Consider the following 22,355-nt stretch of genomic DNA (forward strand, 5'->3'; position numbering starts at 1 on the left):
TCAAAAGAGAGGTACTATAATTTCTTTGTAACATCCTAATTGCTGTCCAAAACCAGACCTGGTTTTATATTAGCTAACATTTACTGAGCAATTCCCTTGGGACAGTTTCAAACATACATGATCTCACCTCTTCTTCATAACAATAAGGTAGTTTCTATTACTGTCATTCCCATTTCACAGACTGGGAAATGAGGACAAAGACAGATTAAGTAAGTTGTTCAAAGTCACACAGTCAATAAAGGGATAAAGCTGGATCTACTGTTTATTTACATGAATACTGACATCTTAGAAATTAAGAAAAAACAAGTTCATACATCCATTTAAAATTCACTTCAGTCAATAAATTTTTGTTGAATGCCTACTATATGCAAAGTACTGATTTAAACTAATAAACTGGTTAACACCAATGTTACAAATATAAAGTCCTTTTAAAGTATCAATATCAAAATAAATTTTCCTTTCTGTGGTCCACAAAAGAAAAAAGATGTACCAGCACTTTTAAATTAAGTTTTTCAATTTCCAAAATACCTCCTTTAAAACAGAAGGGAATAAATTCCAACAATGCTATTTTCAACACATTCATTATTTCAAAACTTACTGGAATATCTGAAGATGACTTGCTGCAAGCTGGACTTGTGAAAATAAACCTTGACTTCACAGAGAAGTCTACATTGATAAATATATATCCGTTGAATTAATAACAGTGTAAGTTACACATATGTATACAAAAAAGTAAAATGACAAGGATGGAGAGGAGTTTTTCATGGAAGGTGGTGGGTTGCCATGGATTCTGCTTCTCTTGATTTTCTGAGGAGGGCTTGTTTGAGGGCACTAATTTTCTCATCAAGTTCAGCCAGTGAATAGTTCTGCTGTAAACAATAACGACACAAATTGCTGAATAAGATTCTGAAGTATCTTAATGCAGATAAAGTGCCAAACGAACTATAAATATTTAAAATATTCAAAAGCATGATCAAATGGGTTTTTTTCCCTCATGAGAATAATCTTAAAACTGCGCAACTATATATGTTGACTATATCATAAATTTAAAGGCATAAAATAACAAGGCTTAACTATTTCTTTTTCTCTTTTCTAATGATTAAGCTCTCCTGAACCTTTTATACTTTGAAAGAGTAAGTTTACAAAAAAAAAAAAAAGCCTGATTATTAGACACTGGAGCCTATTTGAAGATGGGAGGAGGGAGAGGACTGAAATATTGCCTATCGGGTATTATGCTGATTACCTGGGTGACAAAATTATCTGTACACCAAACCTCCGTGACATGCAATTTACCCATGTAACAAACCTGAAAACCCCTTGAGCTTAAGTAAAAGTTGGAAAGAAGAAGAAAAATGCTAATTATGCTACTACCAGGAGAAAAAAAAATCATTTGAGATATCAGCTATCCCTTTTAATAGAAAACTTTCTATGTTGATTACTAAGGTTAACCTGAAGTGGAAAACAGTGAAGAAAACACTTTTGCTTTCCAATAAAAATTGGATTTGTTCAAGTCTATCTATGTGAACACCCTCACTTACATTAATATTTCTAATTTAGACACAAGTATTATGTGGTGACTATTAGGGGGTAAAGAGAAAGGGAAATTGGGACTGAGTGCTAATAGGTACAGGGTTGGGGCGGTGATGGAAATGTTCTAGACTTAGTGGTGATGGTTGCACAACATAGTGAACTTACTAATAGCCACTTTAAAATTATGAATTTTATGTTATGTGAATTGTATTTTTAAAGCAGCAACAAAGTGTTACAGTTTACTACATAAGAGAGTAACTTTTAAAAACCTGATTATTCTCATAATCAATAGTAAAAAAAGTTAACTTTAAAAATAACTGCTTAAAATACCTAGAAATTCTCTCTTGAGGGATCAACTACAATAATTTACTTCTGGAAAAAATAATTGCTATCAAAAAATTTACTCGGAATTTTGTAAGAAAAAAAATGCTACTCTTAAAAATTAGAAAGTCTTCTCCAACTTTAAATTCACATTACCACTATTAAAGTCTAGCAAAGCCTTACTATTTAAGGTTCAACTAATTAGTAAAGTAGCACTTTAGACAGGGCCAGCTGAAGTCAAACTCTGCCAAACACCCTTTTTGATGTAGGTGCTGCTAATCAGAAGTGTTCACAAAAGGAAGGGATGGGGGGAGACTGAAATTACTTGAGCACTTACTATTTTTAAGCACTTGATGAATGACACATCCTTGTACTACTAAAAGCAGGACAAAGGTTTTATTTATTTAACCTATCTGAGTCATTCCATGCCCTTAAAAGAAATTTTCTATTCAAGTTTATTAGTTTATACTGCCCTTTTCTTCAGTCGTAAATTGTACCAGGGTATGACCTAAAAGCAACCATAGTAGAAACTTTTATTAATAAGAAAGGTATAAAACTAATCAAACTATTTCAGAAACCAAAATGAAAATGCAGTAACTTACTTGAGGTGGTTGAACTTTTCTTCTTTTTCCAGAAAAGCTCTAGATTTTAAAAAAAAGTAATCAACATTTAAAAAAATCTAAGCATTATTTTTTTCTTTATAAAATATCGTACAAATTATGTACAGCCTTGGGAACTCTGACAGAAAGAAAGCCAACCAATTTACCAATACCAATTATTGTCTGTAACCAACATCCACCTTATATTCTGCAAGTTACCCTCTAAAGAGGATGACATTAACAATATATAATAGTAATACTGCAGCAACATGCTTATCTTTGGCAATACATATTTTCCCATCAATTACCAGCTTCTAATGAGCCTGGGTGATTGTGGAAAGAGGTGCTCTGGGGATTTTCTGCTTAGTTTTTTTTCATAACCTTTCCATCCCAGGGTGTTGAAAAAGCGAAGTGACAATAGACAAAGGAAAAATGTAATCTGGTATATGAGGCCAAGAGGTGAAAACACACACACACACCCTGGACTGACTATAATGGACACTGTGGTTGTTTATGCAAGGAGCTACCTATCCACTGCTTCTCTGTGTGGCCCAAGCCAATAGCTTCCTGGTCTTATCAGTGACTGAAATGGGCATGGGTCCAGTTCTGGCCAATGAGTAAAGGAGAAGACTGCTGGAGATTAAGAGGAGAACTTCTGGAAAAAGCTTCCTCACGTCTTTTGAGAGAAAGCCCTCAAAGAAGGCAGTTTCTCAGGATACTGCTGTATCTGGGTAAGACACCTGAAAGTGCTGTAGCCATCTTGCCATCTGCCTGGAAAAGAAGGTAACACCAAGCAGAGTTAAGAGGGGAAAGAAACCTATTTTCTTACAATTATGATTTAGTCACTGAATCAATTAAATCTGAAGCTTGTGCTACCATGGAGTTCCTATTTTATAGTTTACATAATGTTTAAGCCAGTTTTGAGTTCAAATTTCTTACAGTTGAAGCTGACAACATTCTCATTGATCCACTAATGAGCCTTTTAAATCTTGGTCTAATGAATTCTTCCTAGACTTTTTCTTAGTTTCACACAGGCACTAGCTTTTAAATGGCAAATTAGTAAATTAGTATATTTGACAAACTGAATCTCAGAGACAAAATGTTCTCATGAGCATTTCTGACTATTGAGATTTTGAAGATAGCATTAAAACTCACATTTTCCTTTGTGTCAAAAGTTGATTCAAAGAACATCTAGGTATGCTTCTTATCAAGTTACAATAAGTTGGAAATCATTAAGTATTAGAATTAGTAATTATGAAATAATAGAGTTCAGATAATTATGCTCCTTCCTTTGCCAAACCAAGCTGCATACCTGTGGTAGGGCCTATGGGCAAATAAGGAATCAATGTTTAATTTGGCAATTGATCAGTCTCCTGACTTCCTAAGAGGTGGCTTTGTATACACTTAATGCAAATATAATTCCCCTTGGCCAGGCGCGGTGGCTCATGGCTGTAATCCCAGCACTTTGGGAGGCCGAGGTGGGTGGATCACAAGGTCAGGAGATCAAGGCCATCCTGGCTAACATGGTGAAACCCCGTCTCTACTAAAAACACAAAAAATTAGCCAGGCATGGTGGCAGATGCCTGTAGTCCCAGCTACCTGGGAGGCTGAGGCAGGAGAATGGTGTGAACCCGGGAGGTGGAGGTTGCAGTGAGCCGAGATCGCACCACTGTACTCCAGCCTGGGTGACAGAGCGAAGCTCCGTCTAAAACAAAACAAAACAAAACAAAACAAAACAAAACAAAAAAAATTCCCCTTGTTCTCCTAGTTGTTTAACCTATAATATATCGATAGTTTCTATGCTATTAAACAGTCAGATTACTACTGTATCATAGAACCAAAGCAAGAAATATCAAAATGAGGAAAGTAAGGTCATCAGTGGTTCAATGACTTAAAAACAGTAAAATGTGGCCTTTTGGGCTTGTTTTACGCCTGAGCAGAATATTTTGATAAGAAGAACACTTAGAAATACCATATCTACTATGGATACACCAGATTAACTTTACTATTTGTTTTAGGTGTAAGGAAATCTCAGTACAGTTCCTGACTTACGATGGCTAGATAAGGCTTTTCAAATTTACAATGCTGTGAAAGTGACACACATTCAGTAGAAACTGTACTTCAGATGCTGAATTTGGATCTTTTTCTGGGCTAGTGACATGTGATACGATGCTCTCTTGTGATGCTGGGCAGTGGCAGTGAGCGAAGCTCCCAGTCGGCCATGTGGTTATGAGGGTAAACACCCGATACTCTACAGTGTACTGTGCTGCCAAGTGACTTTCCTCAACTGTAGGTCAGGGTACACATTCTGAACATGTTTAAGGTAGGCTATGCTAAGCTATGATGTTTGGTAGGTTAGAGGTATTGAATGCATTTTAGACTTGATAATATTTTTAGTTCTTGATGAGTTTATTGGGACATAACCCCATCTGTATAGAAGTATAAATAAAAGGTGGACGTTTTAACAGGTGTTGGTACCTGAGAGAAAATACTTGAGAGCACAGCACACTAAAGAAAGAGCTGGAGAAAGGTAATGCAAAATTGTCTCTCCTCACCCATTATTTTACCTTAGTATGTTCCTAGTCATGCATCGCTTAATGATGGGGATATATTGAGAAATGTGTCAATTTTGTCATTGTTTGAACGTCATAGAGTATACTTATAGAAACCTAGATGGTACACACCTAGGCTATATGGTATAGTCTATTGCTCCTAGCATACAAACCTGTACAGCATGTTTGTGTACTGAATACTGTAGGCAACTATAACACAACGGTATTTGTGTATCTAAACACATCTCAACATAGAAAAGATACAGTAAATATACCACACTATAATTTTATGAGACCACTGTAATATATGCAGTTGACTGTTGACTGAAACATCCTTATGCAGAGCATGACTGTCATACACACACACACACACGCAAATCCAGGGAACCAGTGCTCTAAGGAATCTCAAGGGTAAGGAGGCCTCTTCCATGACTGGCTACTTTCTTTCTTTCAGTTGTAAAAGGCAACTGATTCTACACGTGCAGTATCTAAAATGTTTTTCTTCCCTTCTAGTCCCAGAGCCCTGATTCAGACCTTCATTTCTCTCTGGCTTAGATAATGACATGTTTCCTAAACTAGTTTCCTTGACTCCAATTTCTCTCCAACTCAGACTTTATAATGCCACCAGACAGGGACCTAAATTACAGGTTTCTCTTTCTCTAAAACTTAATTGTGCTCCAATGATACTAGAAGTGCAAACTGGTTAGTATGACCTTCAAGGCCCCCTGAAATATGTTTACAATCTAATTTTCTAGCTGAATCCAGTTGTTCACTCATGCTTCAGACCCAGCACATGTTCACACGCACATGGCCTGTGTACATGATGTTGACCTGGTTTTCAGCATTCCCCTCCCCTGATGCTTCCTTAAGAACCAGGAGTTACTGTTACAGACTAAGAATTACACCGAGTCAGTGCTTTGAACAAAGTTAACACACCTTCAAAGTCCAGTAATGAGCTATCAGCCAAGTCCTATCCATTCATTTGCACATCTACTTGATATCTACTACATTCTGTATCTCAAAGATGAACAAGACACAGTTCCTGCCCTTGAGAGTTTCAAAATATAAAGTGAAAAACATGTATAAACATATAAGTAATAAATGCTATAAAATGAACAAAACACTTATAAAAGCATGTTGGTACTTACTGTTTTCAAGTATCATACTTTAAAATCAGTAAGTCTTTGGAAATACTGAAAGATCATATATTTTAAATGAACTGTTAAGGCCATGCCCTTAAACTTCTGAAAACATTACATTTAAAGCTTTCCATGGCTAATGCGAAGAATAAAGACCTTTAGAATTCTTACATCAAAATGTCCAACAAGTATTATTAACTTTTGCCATAAATCCTGTTCTATACACATTATAACATATTTTGGAGTTTTATGTCTGGCTCATAAAATGAGAACTTTATATAATCTGATTACGTTTTATAAAACAAATATAAATGACATCTTTTTTCCCGACAAATATTTGTTTTTCTATGCCAGCCTTCAATGTTACCCACGATAATCAATCTCTATCCAACTGTAAGAAGCTCCCCATGTTTAGAATTCATCTACATGTGAATCTGAATAAACACATTTCAACGAAAATCTTTTCAGATTTCAGGAGTTCCAACAAAAGTTCAATCCTTAATAAATTTAATGGGCTCAACTTTTCTATCTTTAGAAGCTATAGGGCTGTGCTACATATGTAGTTTCTTCTGTATACTTTTGAGGGATAAATATGTAAAATTATGCAGTTACCATATATGTACTCCCAGCATGATGGTGAGGGTGATGAATAATGTACTATGTCCTCTGTAAGGTATGTGCTCAACTCCTCCTGTTTGCAAGGACACTCTTAGAGCTAGCTGTATTCCAAGTGAGGTTCCTAAAGATGGCTCATTCATCCTATTATAGAAGGGTGAGTATGAAATCTTCTTTCCCATAGGGCTTGTGTCATGTATGTTCACAGGCCTAAAGGAGAGAATGAGTCTGAATATTTAAACCTTTCCAGTGTTTTGTTCTTCCTTGTAGCTCACTACTAATTTGATATGTCACTTCCAACACTAATCCAGAAGCAGTTCTTCTAAAAGATATATAGATTTTTTAAACATATTTGGAAACACTTTTAAAAAGCACCTGTTTTATCACAGGTTGCCACCATCCATCCTTTTCTGAATGCTTAATACATATATGCCAATCCTCTGTTTACATTTACAAATGCTTCTTGCCCCTGAAATTAGGCAGTCACCAAGCTTCAGACTTCAGGCCTCAGACAATCTCAGTGTTCCTATCCATCGATGGACTCTCACCACTACACAGACTCTCCCAATTGTCCCAAGTGTAAGTGCTATATCTCAAAAAGCTTACCTGATATTTTTACCTTCATAACCTCCTCTGCCTTCAAATTCACATTTCCCCCAAAAGTATCTCTCTCTCTAGATTTTCTTATTTCTATCAATGGTATCATTTTTCCAACCAGAAACTGGACTCTATCCTTGTTCTCTATTTCCATATCCAATCATCAATATTTGTCCATTTTTTTCCAACTTGCATAAATCTTTTCCATTCTCACTCACGTCCCTATTTTAGGATCTAACTTCGCATCTAAGCTAGCATAACACTATCTCCTTGTCCTTAGTTTCTCTCTTTTGTCTCCCACAACTGTATTAGATAAATCTTTCTAAATATCATGTTCACAAATTACTTCTCTGCTCAAATGCTTTCAGTAGATTCCCCCTGCTCCCTGCCTGGAAAATAGATTTTAACCTTCTGAGCACAGCACTTAAGGTCCTAACAATCTGGCTACTTTACCTTTTTACCCACTCTATCCTATGTGTAACAGATCAAAACAAAACAAAAAGATTATGATGTGGAAGGCTTGTTCTTTTGTTAAACAAATCTATTAATTTTTTTTTTTTGAGACAGAGTTTTGCTTTTGTTGCCCAGGCTAGAGTGCAATAGCGCAATCTTGGCTCACCACAACTTCAGTCTCCTGGGTTCAAGTGATCCTCCTGCCTCAGCCTCCCAAGTAGCTGGGATTACAGCCATGTGCCACCACGCCTGGCTTATTTTTATTTTATTTTTTTTTTGTATTTTCAGTAGAGATGGGGTTTCTCCATGTTGGTCTGGCTGGTCTTGAACTCCCGACCTCTGGTGATCCGCCTGCCTTGGCTTCCCAAAGTGCTGGGATTACAGGCATGAGCCACTGTTCCTGGCCTATGTTAAATTTTTATAAATCAGAATCAGAGAAAAGAGATGAATGATACTGCAGTAAGTTCTCATTGGAGGCATCTGATACTACCATACTCTATTGAAAGATCAATTCTATTGTTAGTAAGAATTATATTAACAAGGTATGAAATTGAACTAGAAAAATAACTTTCCTAGGTTACTAGAATGGGAAAAACTTATGGTAGACTACTGTAGGAAAAGTCATTAAAAATCTTTATGAAGTTTCCTAGGAAGACATTCAAAGAATAATCCTAAAAGTGAAAAGACCTTTGTAATTATGTAGTACAACCAACACATTTTCTAAAATTAGACACCTTGAAGGCCAGAGGAATAGAGTGACTTTTCCAGGTTTATACAGCTACTTCATAGTTCTGAAACTAAATAAATGCCAATGAGGTTTTTACCATGTGGTAAGCAGTATGCTAAGTGTTTGATTGGCATTATCTCATTTGATCTTTGCTTCAGCCCTTAGTATTTTTATAAACCTCATTTTACATTTGAGAGCAATAAATCACTAAAACTCTTCTCTGAAATTTTGTCATTTAAGACTTGCTGCTCCCTTTTGTTACGTGACCTGCCTTCTTCCTCTGGAAATACTTCTTTTCTGTAACTCATCTAATACTCCATCTATAACTTTGGAAGATTGCTGTCATACCTAAAATAAATTTTAAATACATTTTCACCACTAACTTGCATGATCCATGCTAAAATGGGCTATCTCACATAATTTTTCAGAAATAGGAGTTTTGGTATAATCTCACTTTGATATTATTTTAGTTCCAATATGGTACTGCTTTAAAAAAAAACTTAAAGAAGGCAGGTATTATATATGATCACCTCAGAAGACTGAGGAAAACACAATGAGCTCAGGATCATTTTTCTGAAAAAAGCTGATGTGCCAAAGATACTAACTTACTAGCACAACACTGTTTCTTAATGTTCTTGGAAAAAGGGGTAAGAATGAATGAATGCTAGAGTTAAGGAATTACAAAAACATAGAAAGTCTGGTGGTTAAGGTAAAGAGTAAGAATGGCAGCTTGAGGTGTGCGTTTGTTTAGTATTAACTGCATGTGAGCTGAGGGAAGGAGCCTGTTGGGGAAGAGAGATTAAAGAGGCAGAGGGATCACTGACAGAGCAAGGTTCCAGAGGAAGCCTCTGTTTTACAAGGTAGCAAGTTCAGAGTAAAAGGCCCAACCACCACCCAGTTTGACTTACTATGCCATGAAAATGGCCTAAGTTTGAGAATGTGGGTAATATATAATAGAAGTATCCCTTTTTAAAAATTCTAAATTTTAAAAATATTCAGAACCAGAGTTTTTAAGGAACTAGATATATCCCCTACACAGGACTATGTTCATTCATCTTTGAATTATTAAAATAGTTTTGCTTATAGATCAATGAGTGACTGTAAAACCACAACGAATCCAGAATAACATTTTAATTTATTTTTAAAAGACACTTATACTCACTACAGACTGAAAATATTCAGGAGAGATGCCTTCCAATTCAAGGATTTTATCCTCAAGCTTTTTAATTCTCTGATAAATGTCTCTTGGCACTGGACCACCTAAATACATTAAAAAAAATTCTGAGATACTGTTGAATAATTCTTTCTTCTTACAATTTTTATTCTTAAAATACCATGCAAAGACACTTATGCAAAGGAATGGAAAATACTTAATAAAAAACAAAAGTAAAACAGAATGAAGTCCTTAGGTCATATTTTCATATTATACACTATTGGACATATTGTACTACACTTCCTCTCTCCAAACCCCATTTATGCTTCCTATATTCTAGGAGTTTCATGTTAAATTCATTTTACAAGATATTGTGAATAGCTTCCATAGAGAACAATTTATATTTCTGATATGCTTTGATAACATGGGAGGACAAAAATGCATAGTGACAAATGATGATAATTCAATGCAGTGGCTGCAATATGTCATATTAGTTTCTTCAATTAATACTTCTTCCTACATGCCATATTTTTTCCTTTGGCCTAAAAGAATGTAAAAAAGGGGCTTTACCATAATTTTAAACTAACAAACTTTCTGAGGAGGGGAACAGTAAATTATGGCCACTCAAATTTTAAATTTATGATTATATCAAGAATCCTTCTACTTCTCACCCCCTCCACACTGTGGCCTTTTTGGTCCAGACCACTTCCACCTCTCCCTGGATTATCGCAACCCCCAAACTGGTCTCCCTGTTTCTGCCATGCTTCCATAGAGTGTATTCTCAACACAGGAGCCAGTGATCCTCTAAAAATGTAAGTTAGATCACGTCATTTCTCTGCTTCCAATACCTGATCATTTCACCCAGATTAAATGCCTTCCAATATCTGATCATTTCACTCAGATTAAATACCAAAGCCCTCACAATGGCCTACAAGGCCATACACAATTTGGACATTCTCCCTATGCCCACATGGTTCCAGCCACTTCATTACTTTTTTCTGTTATTCAGCGAGGTCAAGCACTCTGTAAGCTTTAGCTAGTTCCCTCCACCTCCATAATCCCAAGTCAATTTCAAGTCTTGGCTCAAAAGTTACCTTATCAGTAATGCCTTCTCTCACTATCCTGTTAAAAACACCAGTACTATGACTCCCCTACCCAGCACTCCCTTATCCTCCTTACCTTAATTTTCTCCATTCCATTACTACCACCCAACATTCAGTATATTTTCTTTCCGTATTGTTTGTTTCCCCATTCTAATGTAAGTTCCAAGAGGACAGTTTTATCTGTTTTGTTCATTAGGTAGGGCTGTGCAGCTTGTGCACTGCACAAACCGAGGAAGCATTAGTTTGTAAGACTACAATGCCTGGCAAAGAGCTGGTGCTTAATATTTACTGACTGAATGAATACATGATTAGCCAATCATTATGCAATTCAAGAATACAGGTACATTTTTATATCAAAATTGTCAACTTGTTATGTATAAAAATTCTAGAAAGTTTTTTTGAGGATTTAAAAAAATCTTAGGACCCGGGTTGTTCTTGTTCTTGAATAAAGTAACTTGTTCATTTGACTTTGCTCTTGCTGCTCCCTTTACCTACAATGTCCTCTGCCTTACTTCTGTATCTGTCAAGAGCCAGTTCAAGCTTCACTGGGTGACGCAGGCACTGCCTAAACCTCTTCATTCGCATAAAGGCTCCTTGTGCCCCCCTGCATTCTTCAGTGCTCCTGAGTTTTTTGGGACGGACTCTCACTATATTGTCCAGGCTGGTCTCAAACTCCTGGACTCAAGCTCTGTTCCCACTTCAGCCTCCCAAGGAGCTGGGATTATAGGCACATACCACTACACCCAGCCTTTCATTACTCCTTTAAAACTCTACTTCACTATTAATCTTTCTCTCATCAGATTATAAAGTCCTTGAAGCTGGGGACTATGATTATATCATCTCAGTATCCCTTGTGTCTAAAATAGTGCTTGGAGCATAGTAAGCATTCAACAGATGTTTTTCCAAAAAATTAACTATTTCATATTATTGAGACTTAACCAGTCAATCCTTTTATACAGTGGCATTTTAAACCCATCCACTTCTGAGGGAGGAGATTAATTCTTAATGCCAATGTCTTATTACTCTCAAAGATTTACTCATTCTGTTTTCTTCTTCTACCTTCATCTGGTTAGTATAGCTTCAGATAGCTAGTATACTCCAGCTATACTGGATTCAGATATCTCCTGAACCATATTTTGTGTTTTTGTCCTTTTTTGCAAATGCTGTTTCCTCTTTTTGGAATGCTTTGCTTCTGCTGTTCCCTCTTTTGGGAATGCTTTGCTCTGGGAAAATTCCTAGTAATCCTTCAAGGCCTCAAGTGTCACTTCACAAAGATGCCATCATCCCTTGACCTACCCTGAGAGAGTGAAACACTAACTTTCTATCCCTCCTACATATATCCGCAAAGGTAAAATGAGCAACTGTTCATTCAATAAACATTTGAGCACTTGTTTTGTGCCAGGCACTGTAACAGGTACAAAGTAATGAATATGACAGGCATAGTTGCACTCTCACGGACTATCTAGCAGAAGACAGACATTAAACAGAACCATGATAACTGCTTTAAAGGGCAGCAGGGAATACCAAGTGCTATATAAGATTATACAAAAGGTGAATGTGCACTGGTCTAGGATTAGGAAGAAAAAGCATGGACAGAAGGGCATGAGTATAAAGATCCTAAAGCAGCAAAATGAGTGGGAGATGGGAAGCCCAGAGGTGTAGCTGGAACTACAGATGTGGACAATACTATTTAAAATTACAACCCCCTCCAATCCCAATCTCCAAATTTTTAGCTGGGAAGAAACAAGATCAAATTTGAGTTTTAGAAAAAGCAATCTGGCCACAGCATAGAGAATGATCTAGAGGAAGTCTAGTGGCAAAGAATCCAGTAAATATCCTTCCATCAGTCCAAGCAAGAGATCACAGCAGCTTCAACTCTAGTAGCAGCAGTAGAGATAAGACAGAAGTGGGCAGATTTGAGAGATATTTATTCAGAAAACAGAATCAACAGACATGGTGACTAAATGGAGAGGGAGACTCAGGCTCTGCACCCAGTGAAGATTTAGGTTTGAGCAGGGTGCAGTGGCACATGATTGTAGTCCCACTGACACAGGACGCTGAGGCAGGAGCATCACTTGAGCCTAGGAGTTCAAGTCCAGCCTAGGCAAGACTGGACTATCTCTTTTCCTTTTTTTTTTTCTTAAAGAGTTGTCACTTACTATCTGAGGCGTGTTGCTTGGGCTCTTTAAACTTCAATTTATTTATCTGTACAATTATAACAGCACCAACACCTCAAAAGGGTACTATGACCTTTTAAGTGAACTGACATATACATAACACTTTCTGAATGACTGGCACTTATCGTTCAAACAATGTTAGGAGCTAAAGGAAAATTTGGTGACTAAATGAACTGCAATTTTTTAACCATTTGCAAACGTTCATTATGAGGTCCACTTAGCACTCTGCTTACCTGTCTGTAACCGCAAGTGGGCCTCAATATTTTGTAGTCGTTCTTCTACAGCCTGATTACCACAATCTCGAAGCATGCTGTTAGGTTTATGACCTGACCCTGGAATTCCTTCAGGTCTAGTCTGTGGTCCGTATGTATTCACAACTCTAGAAACTAAATTAACAAACTTTTGAGCCTATATACATTTATATTTCAAAAATCAGAAATTCTTATTCCCTAACAGCACATTGTATTTTTTTCATAAAGACCATCTAACCACAAGTATGAAGGATGGCAAGATGTTTTTGTTTTAAAATAAAATTTAGATGGGAAAGTTATTTCTATTCCATTTTGCTAATAATCTAGACTTCTGTCAGTGACTCAGATGTCATGTGGTGGTTACTTACCTTTTACGTGACTTTTAAATCCGGGGTAAGGAGTAAAAATCGCATCAGTTCTTGCACAACTATTTTCTAAGGAAAATTTAGATAAATATAAGTTTAAATATATTCTTCCCTTCAAATGTATGAGATTTTAATAAACTTCCAATCATTCATATTAACATTTTACTCATAATAATTTTAATAATAGTAACAATAAATTACCATCACACACAGGATAGAATTTAGTGACCTTCTTTACCTGTCAAAATTTATTATAATATCTAATATTCTTACCTAATATTCAGATTTATATACAGAAAAGCCATCAACATTAAGTGGCACAAATTGATACAATTTTGAAAACCAATGTCACTATTCGGGCCTCTGGAGAAAATAATCTACTGTAGAGTATTTAAATTCTACTTCATCGTAGAACTAAAACTCATCATTTTTACTAGAATTCTTTTAATTCAGCATGTTTTATTTTAATGCCAAATTAGTGAACACCCAACAAAAAGAATTATGTATTTAACACATTTTTATTTCAGAACTCCACATAAAGATGACCTCAAAACCTCAAGTAAACACACATTTCCACTCTACCTAGATTTCCAGTGCTCATTTTAGAAATCCGTCATCACAAAAGTCATCTACTACTTCTCATCCTACCACTTTCAAGAAAGTTTAATTTTAGGAAAGGTCTGTTGTGAAAATTTGTTCCTATTTTTTTCCAAGCTGAAGAGTATAGTTTCTTTCAAATTAGATATCAATGCATAAATTACAAAGGGGGAAAATTGGAAAGATGTTAACATATAATACAACTAATATATTAACATAATTGTTATATATTAACATATGATACTACATAGTAATAATATATACTTGTGTTTGAAACAATGTTTAAAAGCCACACATTGGCAGTAAGTCTCCTGTAAAATTCCCTTGAATATTTTGTAAAAAAATGGCTGGTAAATGAGATTCTTAAAAAAAAAAAATTCCTTCCACCATCATGAAATTTGATTTTTAAAAATTCCACTGCTTATAGTTAGATTTGTACTATTAAAATTCCTTTTAATAAAAAGGAACACACTAACATATTAAAATACATTTATATTTTTTCGTTGAACATTCCTTAGTAGTTCTGTTGATAAATCAAATAGTATGCATAAAATTCCAAATCCACTTAGCTTTTATATCCAGAGACTAAACAGTCATCTTTCCTTTTTTTTTTTTTTTTTTGGAGGCTGGAGGCACCTCAAAATATGCTTAAAAGGCCATCCTTTCTCCATTCTCTTCCTGCCATTTCATGGGGCTAAGGGTTAAAAAAGGAAGCTATCATCCATTCCTGAACTATATTCCAAACATATAGATTAACTGACCCATCAGTGAGAAATTCAGCATGGTGTGAGTATATGAGTGCTAGTCACTCTCCACAGCAATTCTTTCTAGCACTGTTTTGAGCCAGCAAGGAATTGAATGGGCCAAGGAATCCTGCTGAGCATTTCAATTCTTGTCAATTTCTATCCCCTGGTGGTTTATAATAATAGAGTTAGCAGGGAGAACAGAGGAATAACATTAGTGACACATGTGCTTGCTCTCGCAACAAACCCTTTCTCATAGTCGCTTATAGCTGGTTGTAGTACCTGAGATTTTGCCACTGTTGCACCTGTTCTCAAAAGCTAATAGGAAAATATACCAAATTTAGAGATGCACATGTGTAATGTTAATAGTAGCACACAGCTAAATTCAGGACCCAATACCAGCCTATATTATTTCATTATTAAGAGAATCAGTGTACCAATGTGATATGAGTCAGTTTCAGGTTCATGTGACAATTCTATGTTCATAATAATTAGTCATGAGATATTAGAGGCAACAAGAAACATGTTCATCCCAATTATGAATTCTTCTCCATAATTTTTCCTAAGAACTAGTTGTTCTGATTATTACTATGGTGACTGAGTATGATCTATGGCACTGCTTTGCAATATTTTGTATTCTGCAGCATAACTGCAGATTTGTAAATGTACTATAGCATCAAGTAGAGAGGTAAAGGAGAATCTGATGAAAAACAGCAAACGTATGCACTATGGCAGAAAGGAAAAAAGCAAGACACCATAGTCTTCATGATAAATTGGTTGTATTGTGACATAGGACATTTCAAACAGCTCAGGAGTAGTGAGAAAACTGCTCCCTCTGGAGGAATATTAACTTTAAGTTCACTTATGTATTAACATCATGATTTCACAGTACATGTATAGGTTTGAAATTCATAGAGCTCAGTTCCTTTTACTAGTAGGATTGATCAACCTTGTCACTCATACCTCACATTCATTTCCTAAAGGAACTTTAAAATAATCTTCGCCAGTGATAAACACTTTTAATGTTAGCATTTACTCTGTGAAACCAAAATGAAAACCAGTTTGCAATATAGTCTATTATTAAGCAGAAGGAAACTCTATCTTAGTTACTAACTAAACCCGTGATATAACTTGAATTGTGTTCTTAAAGCTATTCATTTAAAAAATAAATAAAAGATTAGAGCAACTATAAAAATTGTGCTTAAAACCCTATGAAAATTAATTTCTAGGTAGTTACCTTGATTACAATCAATAACATTGCAAAATTCCCTGACGTTGTTTTCATTGATTTCAGCTTGCTTTCTTTCAATAAATGCAGATATTCGTCTGTCAATCTACAAACAACAAGTTTTAACAGTGTAAACATAAGATTTTTAAAAATAATACCCTCTCACCCCCGCCAAAAAAACTTACTTCTGCTTTTCCAGCCTTTATCTGAACTACTTCTGGATCAAAATGGATCTGTGTCTTTTTCACATCTCCTAAATCACTTTCTTTGTGTTTTTCTTCCTCTTGTAGGTCACCAATGGAAAATTTGTCATTTGCTTCATTTTTGTTCCCCATTTCTGTTTTTCCTATCTCTTCAACAGCAGTTGTATTCTCCTCTTTAATTGGAGACTGAAGTTTTGCTAAAAAAGGCTGAGAACAACACAATTCCATCTGCTGAGGTTCAAACTGACCAAAATTAATTACACATTTAATATATTTACATAAATTTCTGCTAAGTAAATGAAATACTTAATATCAGTTAATAAATATAAAAAGTTGGTATACCAAGACACATAGATCTGACCACATGTAAGTATTTACTATTCTCTGCTATTGTAACCATTATCATTTGCTATAAATTAGTTTTAAAAAAGGAGAGAGGAAAAAAGAAAAGAAAAAAGAAAAGAAAACCTAAGGAAATTTAAAATTTTCTTTGAGAGAATCATTCTGTCACTCATCTTTTATTTTGTGCCAAATCAAAGCCTTCAGCCTCTGGCACCAATGCCACTTAATTAACATGTCATTCAAATGCCTCCTCAGAACACTAAGGCTTAGTATTTTTCCTCCTTAACACGAGAGCCAGTGCTCTCACTCAGCAAAGCCCTGCATTATCACTATATCACTGGAGATTCTCCACTTGAAACTGCAGTTGGCCAATGTGAATGAGGAAGATAGACATGAAATATATAGGTGTTAGGTTGAGTGAACACTCAGACATTTCCTGACATGGCAAGATCTCTTCTTGGGTCATAAAATTAAATTTTAAAAAAGAAAATGAACAACAACAACAAAAAGATCTATAGCTGAAAACAGGCAGAGGCCTATCGCTATACTACAGGGGAAAACCCCTGTTGTAGACTATAAACTATATTACCCATTTACTGTTCCCCTCTCCCGCTCCCCACAATTAGGCCTCATTTGAGTTCTACAGCTCACTGCTCTGCCCTTTAAAACAGGGTTAACTATTACTTTTAACATGGAACAGTTAAAATTTCCCACAAAGTCAATGAATGGAGGGCTGAAAATTAATGCCTATTCCATTAGTCAAAACACACTAACACTGATAATGTTCCAATTATTTTTTTCATACCCACAATTTTGCTTCCATTGTTTGCTATACTACTCTTTTGAAACCTTGTAACACCTTAATCACAGTAAACTGACCAATCCAAACAGTTCTTCCACTTGTCTTTTTGACACTTCACATTTTACACTTTGATTAGAGATAAACTGCAAACTTACATCAATTATAATTGCAAAGATGTTCAATTAGAAACCAGCAAGGTCATAATACTGTTCAGTTATTAACATGAAATATTTAAAAATATAACAACATTATTATAAATACAGATTCAATATTAACTTCTAATATAAAGAATGAATTATTTCAAACTGTTAAGGAAAAGAAATGATAAAATAGTGACTGGCTACTTACAAAGATGAGACATTAATGTCACAGAAATTACTTTCTTTTTAAAAACTATGCTGAAACTGTTTAATTGCAGTAGACACTCCAGGATGTGTCATGCTGGGATAATGCCCCTTCTTGAACCACTGAAAGCACTCCATGAGCCTCCAAACTCACCCAAGGCATGGAATCATTATCATAGCATGACACACACCTGCCGTGTCTTATTGCTTAATTATAACCCACCATAGATGGAACTGTATTGAATTTTCAGTGCAGGTCTAGAATTGAATAGAATTGCATTCATTCACTCTCATACCCACATTGGTCTTTTGGGCTATATTCCCTTAACTGTCCTGATCACTACTGAAATTAACAGATTTAGATTAAATCTGGACGTAAATAACCTTTTGTTAGCAACACTATTAATATAGTGTTTAGAACTGTCAAATACTCAACTAATTTAACCATAATTAATGTCTATTTTCAATATCGGGTTATCATTTTAGCAAGAAATTTACCTGTAAATATAAAATGTGTTGTTCAAGTGCACTAAAGAGCAATGCAGGCTGGAATGCTGAGAGGCTCTGGAGCTTGTTCCAATCGATTGTAATTTTCACCACATCATCTCTGAGGTTAAGCTTCAAAGGGGCAAACCAGCAACATCACAAAAATTACACAATTAAGCTGTACATATGAATTGTCACAAAAATAAGATTTCTAGAGTAACGGGTCTATTTTGCTCTAAGTTATCAAGTTTTTAATAATACATTGAAATGCTCTACACAGTTACCATTTTAAGAGGCCAAGAAAGCTACAGATTTTCATAAAAAACAAAAACAACATGACATGTCATTCAAATTCTATTCTTGGGTCTGTGTAATGCGACCATTTTAGAGGTAAAAACCATTCATGAAAGATGAAAAGATGAAGGCTCTTTTGATACTTCAATATCTACAAACCTTTGGATGGAGTCCAATATAGGCCTGCCCTATTCAGAATCCTACTACTTCTAGCTCAGAGCCTTAAACAGAGGAAGTACAACTGTTTTGTGAAAGTTTTAACATGCATCTTTCTCTTTAAGTATGTACACAAATACATATCAGAAATATATCATTATTCTGATGTCCTCCAAATCACATTTTTAGTTTTTTAACTTTTAACCAATTTTTAAACTAATTTAAAAGTCAAGATTATTCATACATATTAAGTGTAGGGATAAATGGCAACATGTTTATTTCAAATGAAAAACTATTATTTAGCTACGGAAGTCTGAAGCTGAAAAACAAAGACTTCTCCACTATAGTGAAATAAGTTGCCAGACTGGATGAAATGTCCAGATCTTTTGCTAAATGCTAAGATATGAGTGCTCATTATATGGAAATTTCTATCAGTTGGTGATCTAATAGAATAAAATCATACCCAGAAAACTACCAACAACCTGAATGTAAGACTATCATCAAAATGAGTGAAAAGTTTACAATGAGAGCGCCCATCTGCAGTCTTTTGAGTAAATAAAAGTGAACCATCACAAACTTTTCTAGGGACATGTGTTTATAGCATAGTATAAGAATACACTTCACAGTGGAATCAAGTTAACATAATTTATTCAAAATGAGTCATCTTTTCTACAAAATAAAGGTGTTACATGAGTTCAAATACAGATTTTATGAGTCATAATTATAATAAAAAAGATGAATCACTGTACAAAGATCAAAAAGCTGTAAGGTTACCAATAAAAAGATAATATATTGAATACTTTGTGACAGAAATGTACTCCCTTTGAAGATGAGAACAGAAGCATTTAGAAGTCCATATTAGACAAGCGTAAAGATACATGAAATTTCATGTAGGCTGCACTGGCAAAGATTAGAATATGTTAAGATTTTACGTTAAAGTGAATGCATTAATTTACATTACTTTAATTCCTATAAAGATTTTGTTAGACAGCAACCTGTATTATGTACGGAAGTAACCTATTATTGTACTTTCATAGTCTTCAAAGAGATCTACAGTTGATCATAGAAAACTTAAGAATACAGCTTGGGGATAAAGCAGGCAAATCCTCAACCAAAGCAAAGTATCACATTTTCTAGAGAAAATAACTTACAGAAAAATAAGTCTTAATGTTTCGTTCATAGTGTCACTTCAATTCAGCAGAATTACATAAGCTTCAAGTGCAATTAAGAATAACTAGTCTTTTAAGAAAATCACATAATAATGTCACAAATTAATTTTAAAACTATTCTAATACATCTAACTATTCATTCAACAAACTCATTATTAGTAATATGAATTCTATGCATTTTGCCCTACAGAACTTGGAAGAGTAAACCATTCAATCGAAAATCTCTATTAGTCTGCTATTAATATAGACTATTTAAATAAATATTTTCAGTAAACACTTTACTAAATTAATACAAAAATCCAAGCTAAAAATAAATAAGTGTTTAGCTTCGTAAGATGGACCATCCAGAGGCAAGCAAAAAGGTTAAAATTAGTAAATTTTGTGATCTTAAGTAAAAAATTCTTTTTAACATTCAGTTTTATGTTTCCTACTGAGATCGAATAATACAATGATACTTAGGGATGTCACAGGATGAAGTTAGGCATGTTACAACATACCTTCTAGAAATCTTTTAAAGTGATTGCAAAAGAAAATACTGATTTCTCTGGGGGCAATTTTGTAAGTGTGGAACTCTGGCTTTCACTCTTAATACTTCTCAAAATATAGAGTATTATGAAAACAGTTTGCATTTAACTGATGAAACAATCATATTTTTGACACCTGTATAGGAGGTCCCTTCACTGTGTCATGGTAAAGTAACCAAATATTTACTGTCAACATTTTTGACAGGTGACACAAATAAATTGTAATTGCTTCTTTACTTGTAGAGTACTTGAATGTTTAAAATTTTCTAATGAGTTTGAAAAATTCAGTATGCAAAATGTTTCAAAAGAAACGTTTAAATCATTGCTCAGTATTTTTTAAAAATATTCCATCTTCTGTTAATAGGTGAGCATAAACTTTTTTCACCTTGACATTAGAAAATAAACAAACTTAAGTTCCAACGTCGCCATAAAAAGTTCTCTAACTTTTAAACCATTTAAAAGGTCTTGGGTCTTAAGACTGGAATATATAACAAAACACCCCAAGCCTTTAAAAAACGATTTCGGTAAGCACTTGGCAAACAACTGAATTTAAAAGTTATATGTTTAAGCAGACTCCATTAATAATTGCGTTATTACATAACACCGTTTAACTTACAGTAATGTTCTTTGTAAGACACAACACACTACGATTTTTTAAAATAGTAACTTTTTAAAAAGCTGATTCTCCATCTACTCAAGGCTTTAAAAATAATTTTCACAAATCAGACAAATGTTCTATTTTCATAAGAATTTACCATTATCTTAGACACAAATGCCTGCCGTGTCCACATGCGCTAGTGCCACCCTCAAAACAAACTTTTACGGCTAGAAAATGGTCTATGTAAGATAGAAAATATTTCCTTTTAAAAGGCAGGTAAACAAGCGTACTTTTAAATTGTTTCTCATTTAAAACTTGCTTTGAATTTTACACCGTGAAACGAAACAGTGACTTGATCGAAGAAGCCCACTAAATTCAAAACCAATTTTACTATGACATTTCTGCAAAAGCGATTTATCAGCCAGTTAAACTAGTTAATAGTTAACGACAGTTCTAACGCAAACAGCATCAACGATGGATAACTCATCCAACTTTACGCTAGAAGTATTTTAAACGAATTCCTTTTACTTTCCTCCCCATTTGAAAGGGTTATAGATGCCCAAAACAGCCCGAAGGAAAAAAGAAATAAACAAAACCAAGTAACTCATAAGAACAAATTACTCCTTCCCCCCGGCCAAGAAAAAGCTAATAAGCGCGCGCTTTTCTATAAATCTCAGGCCTACTGACCAACTAATTCCCATAAAGAGTAAGTTGGAGGAAAAAGGACCCTGAGCGCTAGGCGCCTCCTAAACTCGCAGTGAAGCTTTTCCACATTCATTCTCCCCAAGCCTGCCTCTTTCGGAGCCGAGTTTTCACTTAGACCAACCTCACCCACTCTTGGGGAGGACAGCTGCAAGGTAAACTACTCGGCAACGGGTACCGCCGTCCTCCTCACTCCGAGCGAGGCGGCTGGGCCCGCGCTCCTCCCCGACCTCGGCTTCAGGGACCGCATCCCACACCTCAGCAGGCCTAGCTGCCCCCGGCCCCTGCTAGAGGAAAAGAATGGAGGGATGGGCCGGATGGCTTCCATATTCCCAGTCCCTCCGGCCACCTCTCACCTGTCCAACCAGGGTTTGTAGGGAGCGAAAGATTTCGTAGAGCACCTCTCGGGAGAGGTTGGGGCTGCATCTTCGCTCGAGGCTCCTGTCACCGCTGTTCGGGCGACTAAGCTCCGTGGCAGCAGCCATGATGCCTTCTCAGGCCGCCCCACCACTACCACCACCACCACCACCACCACCGTTTGCTCACAACCCCGCTCCCTCCCTTCCAGCTTTAGTCGCTTGGCGA

The 22,355-nt window shown here is 35.5% G+C and overlaps 1 protein-coding gene across 3 annotated transcripts; it reads right to left on the bottom strand.

Annotated features, from left to right (window-relative positions):
* Positions 1–238: 238 nt before the first annotated feature.
* MBIP (MAP3K12 binding inhibitory protein 1) lies at positions 239–22,355 on the bottom strand. Of its 3 annotated transcripts, none has more exons than XM_025392903.1 (9): positions 22,127–22,355; positions 18,340–18,459; positions 16,336–16,560; positions 16,160–16,256; positions 13,586–13,651; positions 13,200–13,352; positions 9,696–9,793; positions 2,454–2,492; positions 239–866 (listed from the first exon to the last, which is right to left on the bottom strand). In XM_025392903.1, the coding sequence occupies exons 1-9, from the start codon at positions 22,253–22,255 to the stop codon at positions 762–764; spliced, it is 1,032 nt and encodes a 343-aa protein (XP_025248688.1). In that variant the 5' UTR covers positions 22,256–22,355; the 3' UTR covers positions 239–761. The 3 variants fall into 3 exon arrangements, with proteins under 3 accessions (XP_025248688.1, XP_025248686.1, XP_025248689.1); XM_025392901.1 differs by having other exon boundaries at positions 239–869; XM_025392904.1 differs by lacking the exon at positions 9,696–9,793 and having other exon boundaries at positions 239–869.

Source organism: Theropithecus gelada, chromosome 7b (genome assembly GCF_003255815.1).
Source record: "Theropithecus gelada isolate Dixy chromosome 7b, Tgel_1.0, whole genome shotgun sequence".
Taxonomy (NCBI): domain Eukaryota; kingdom Metazoa; phylum Chordata; class Mammalia; order Primates; family Cercopithecidae; genus Theropithecus; species Theropithecus gelada.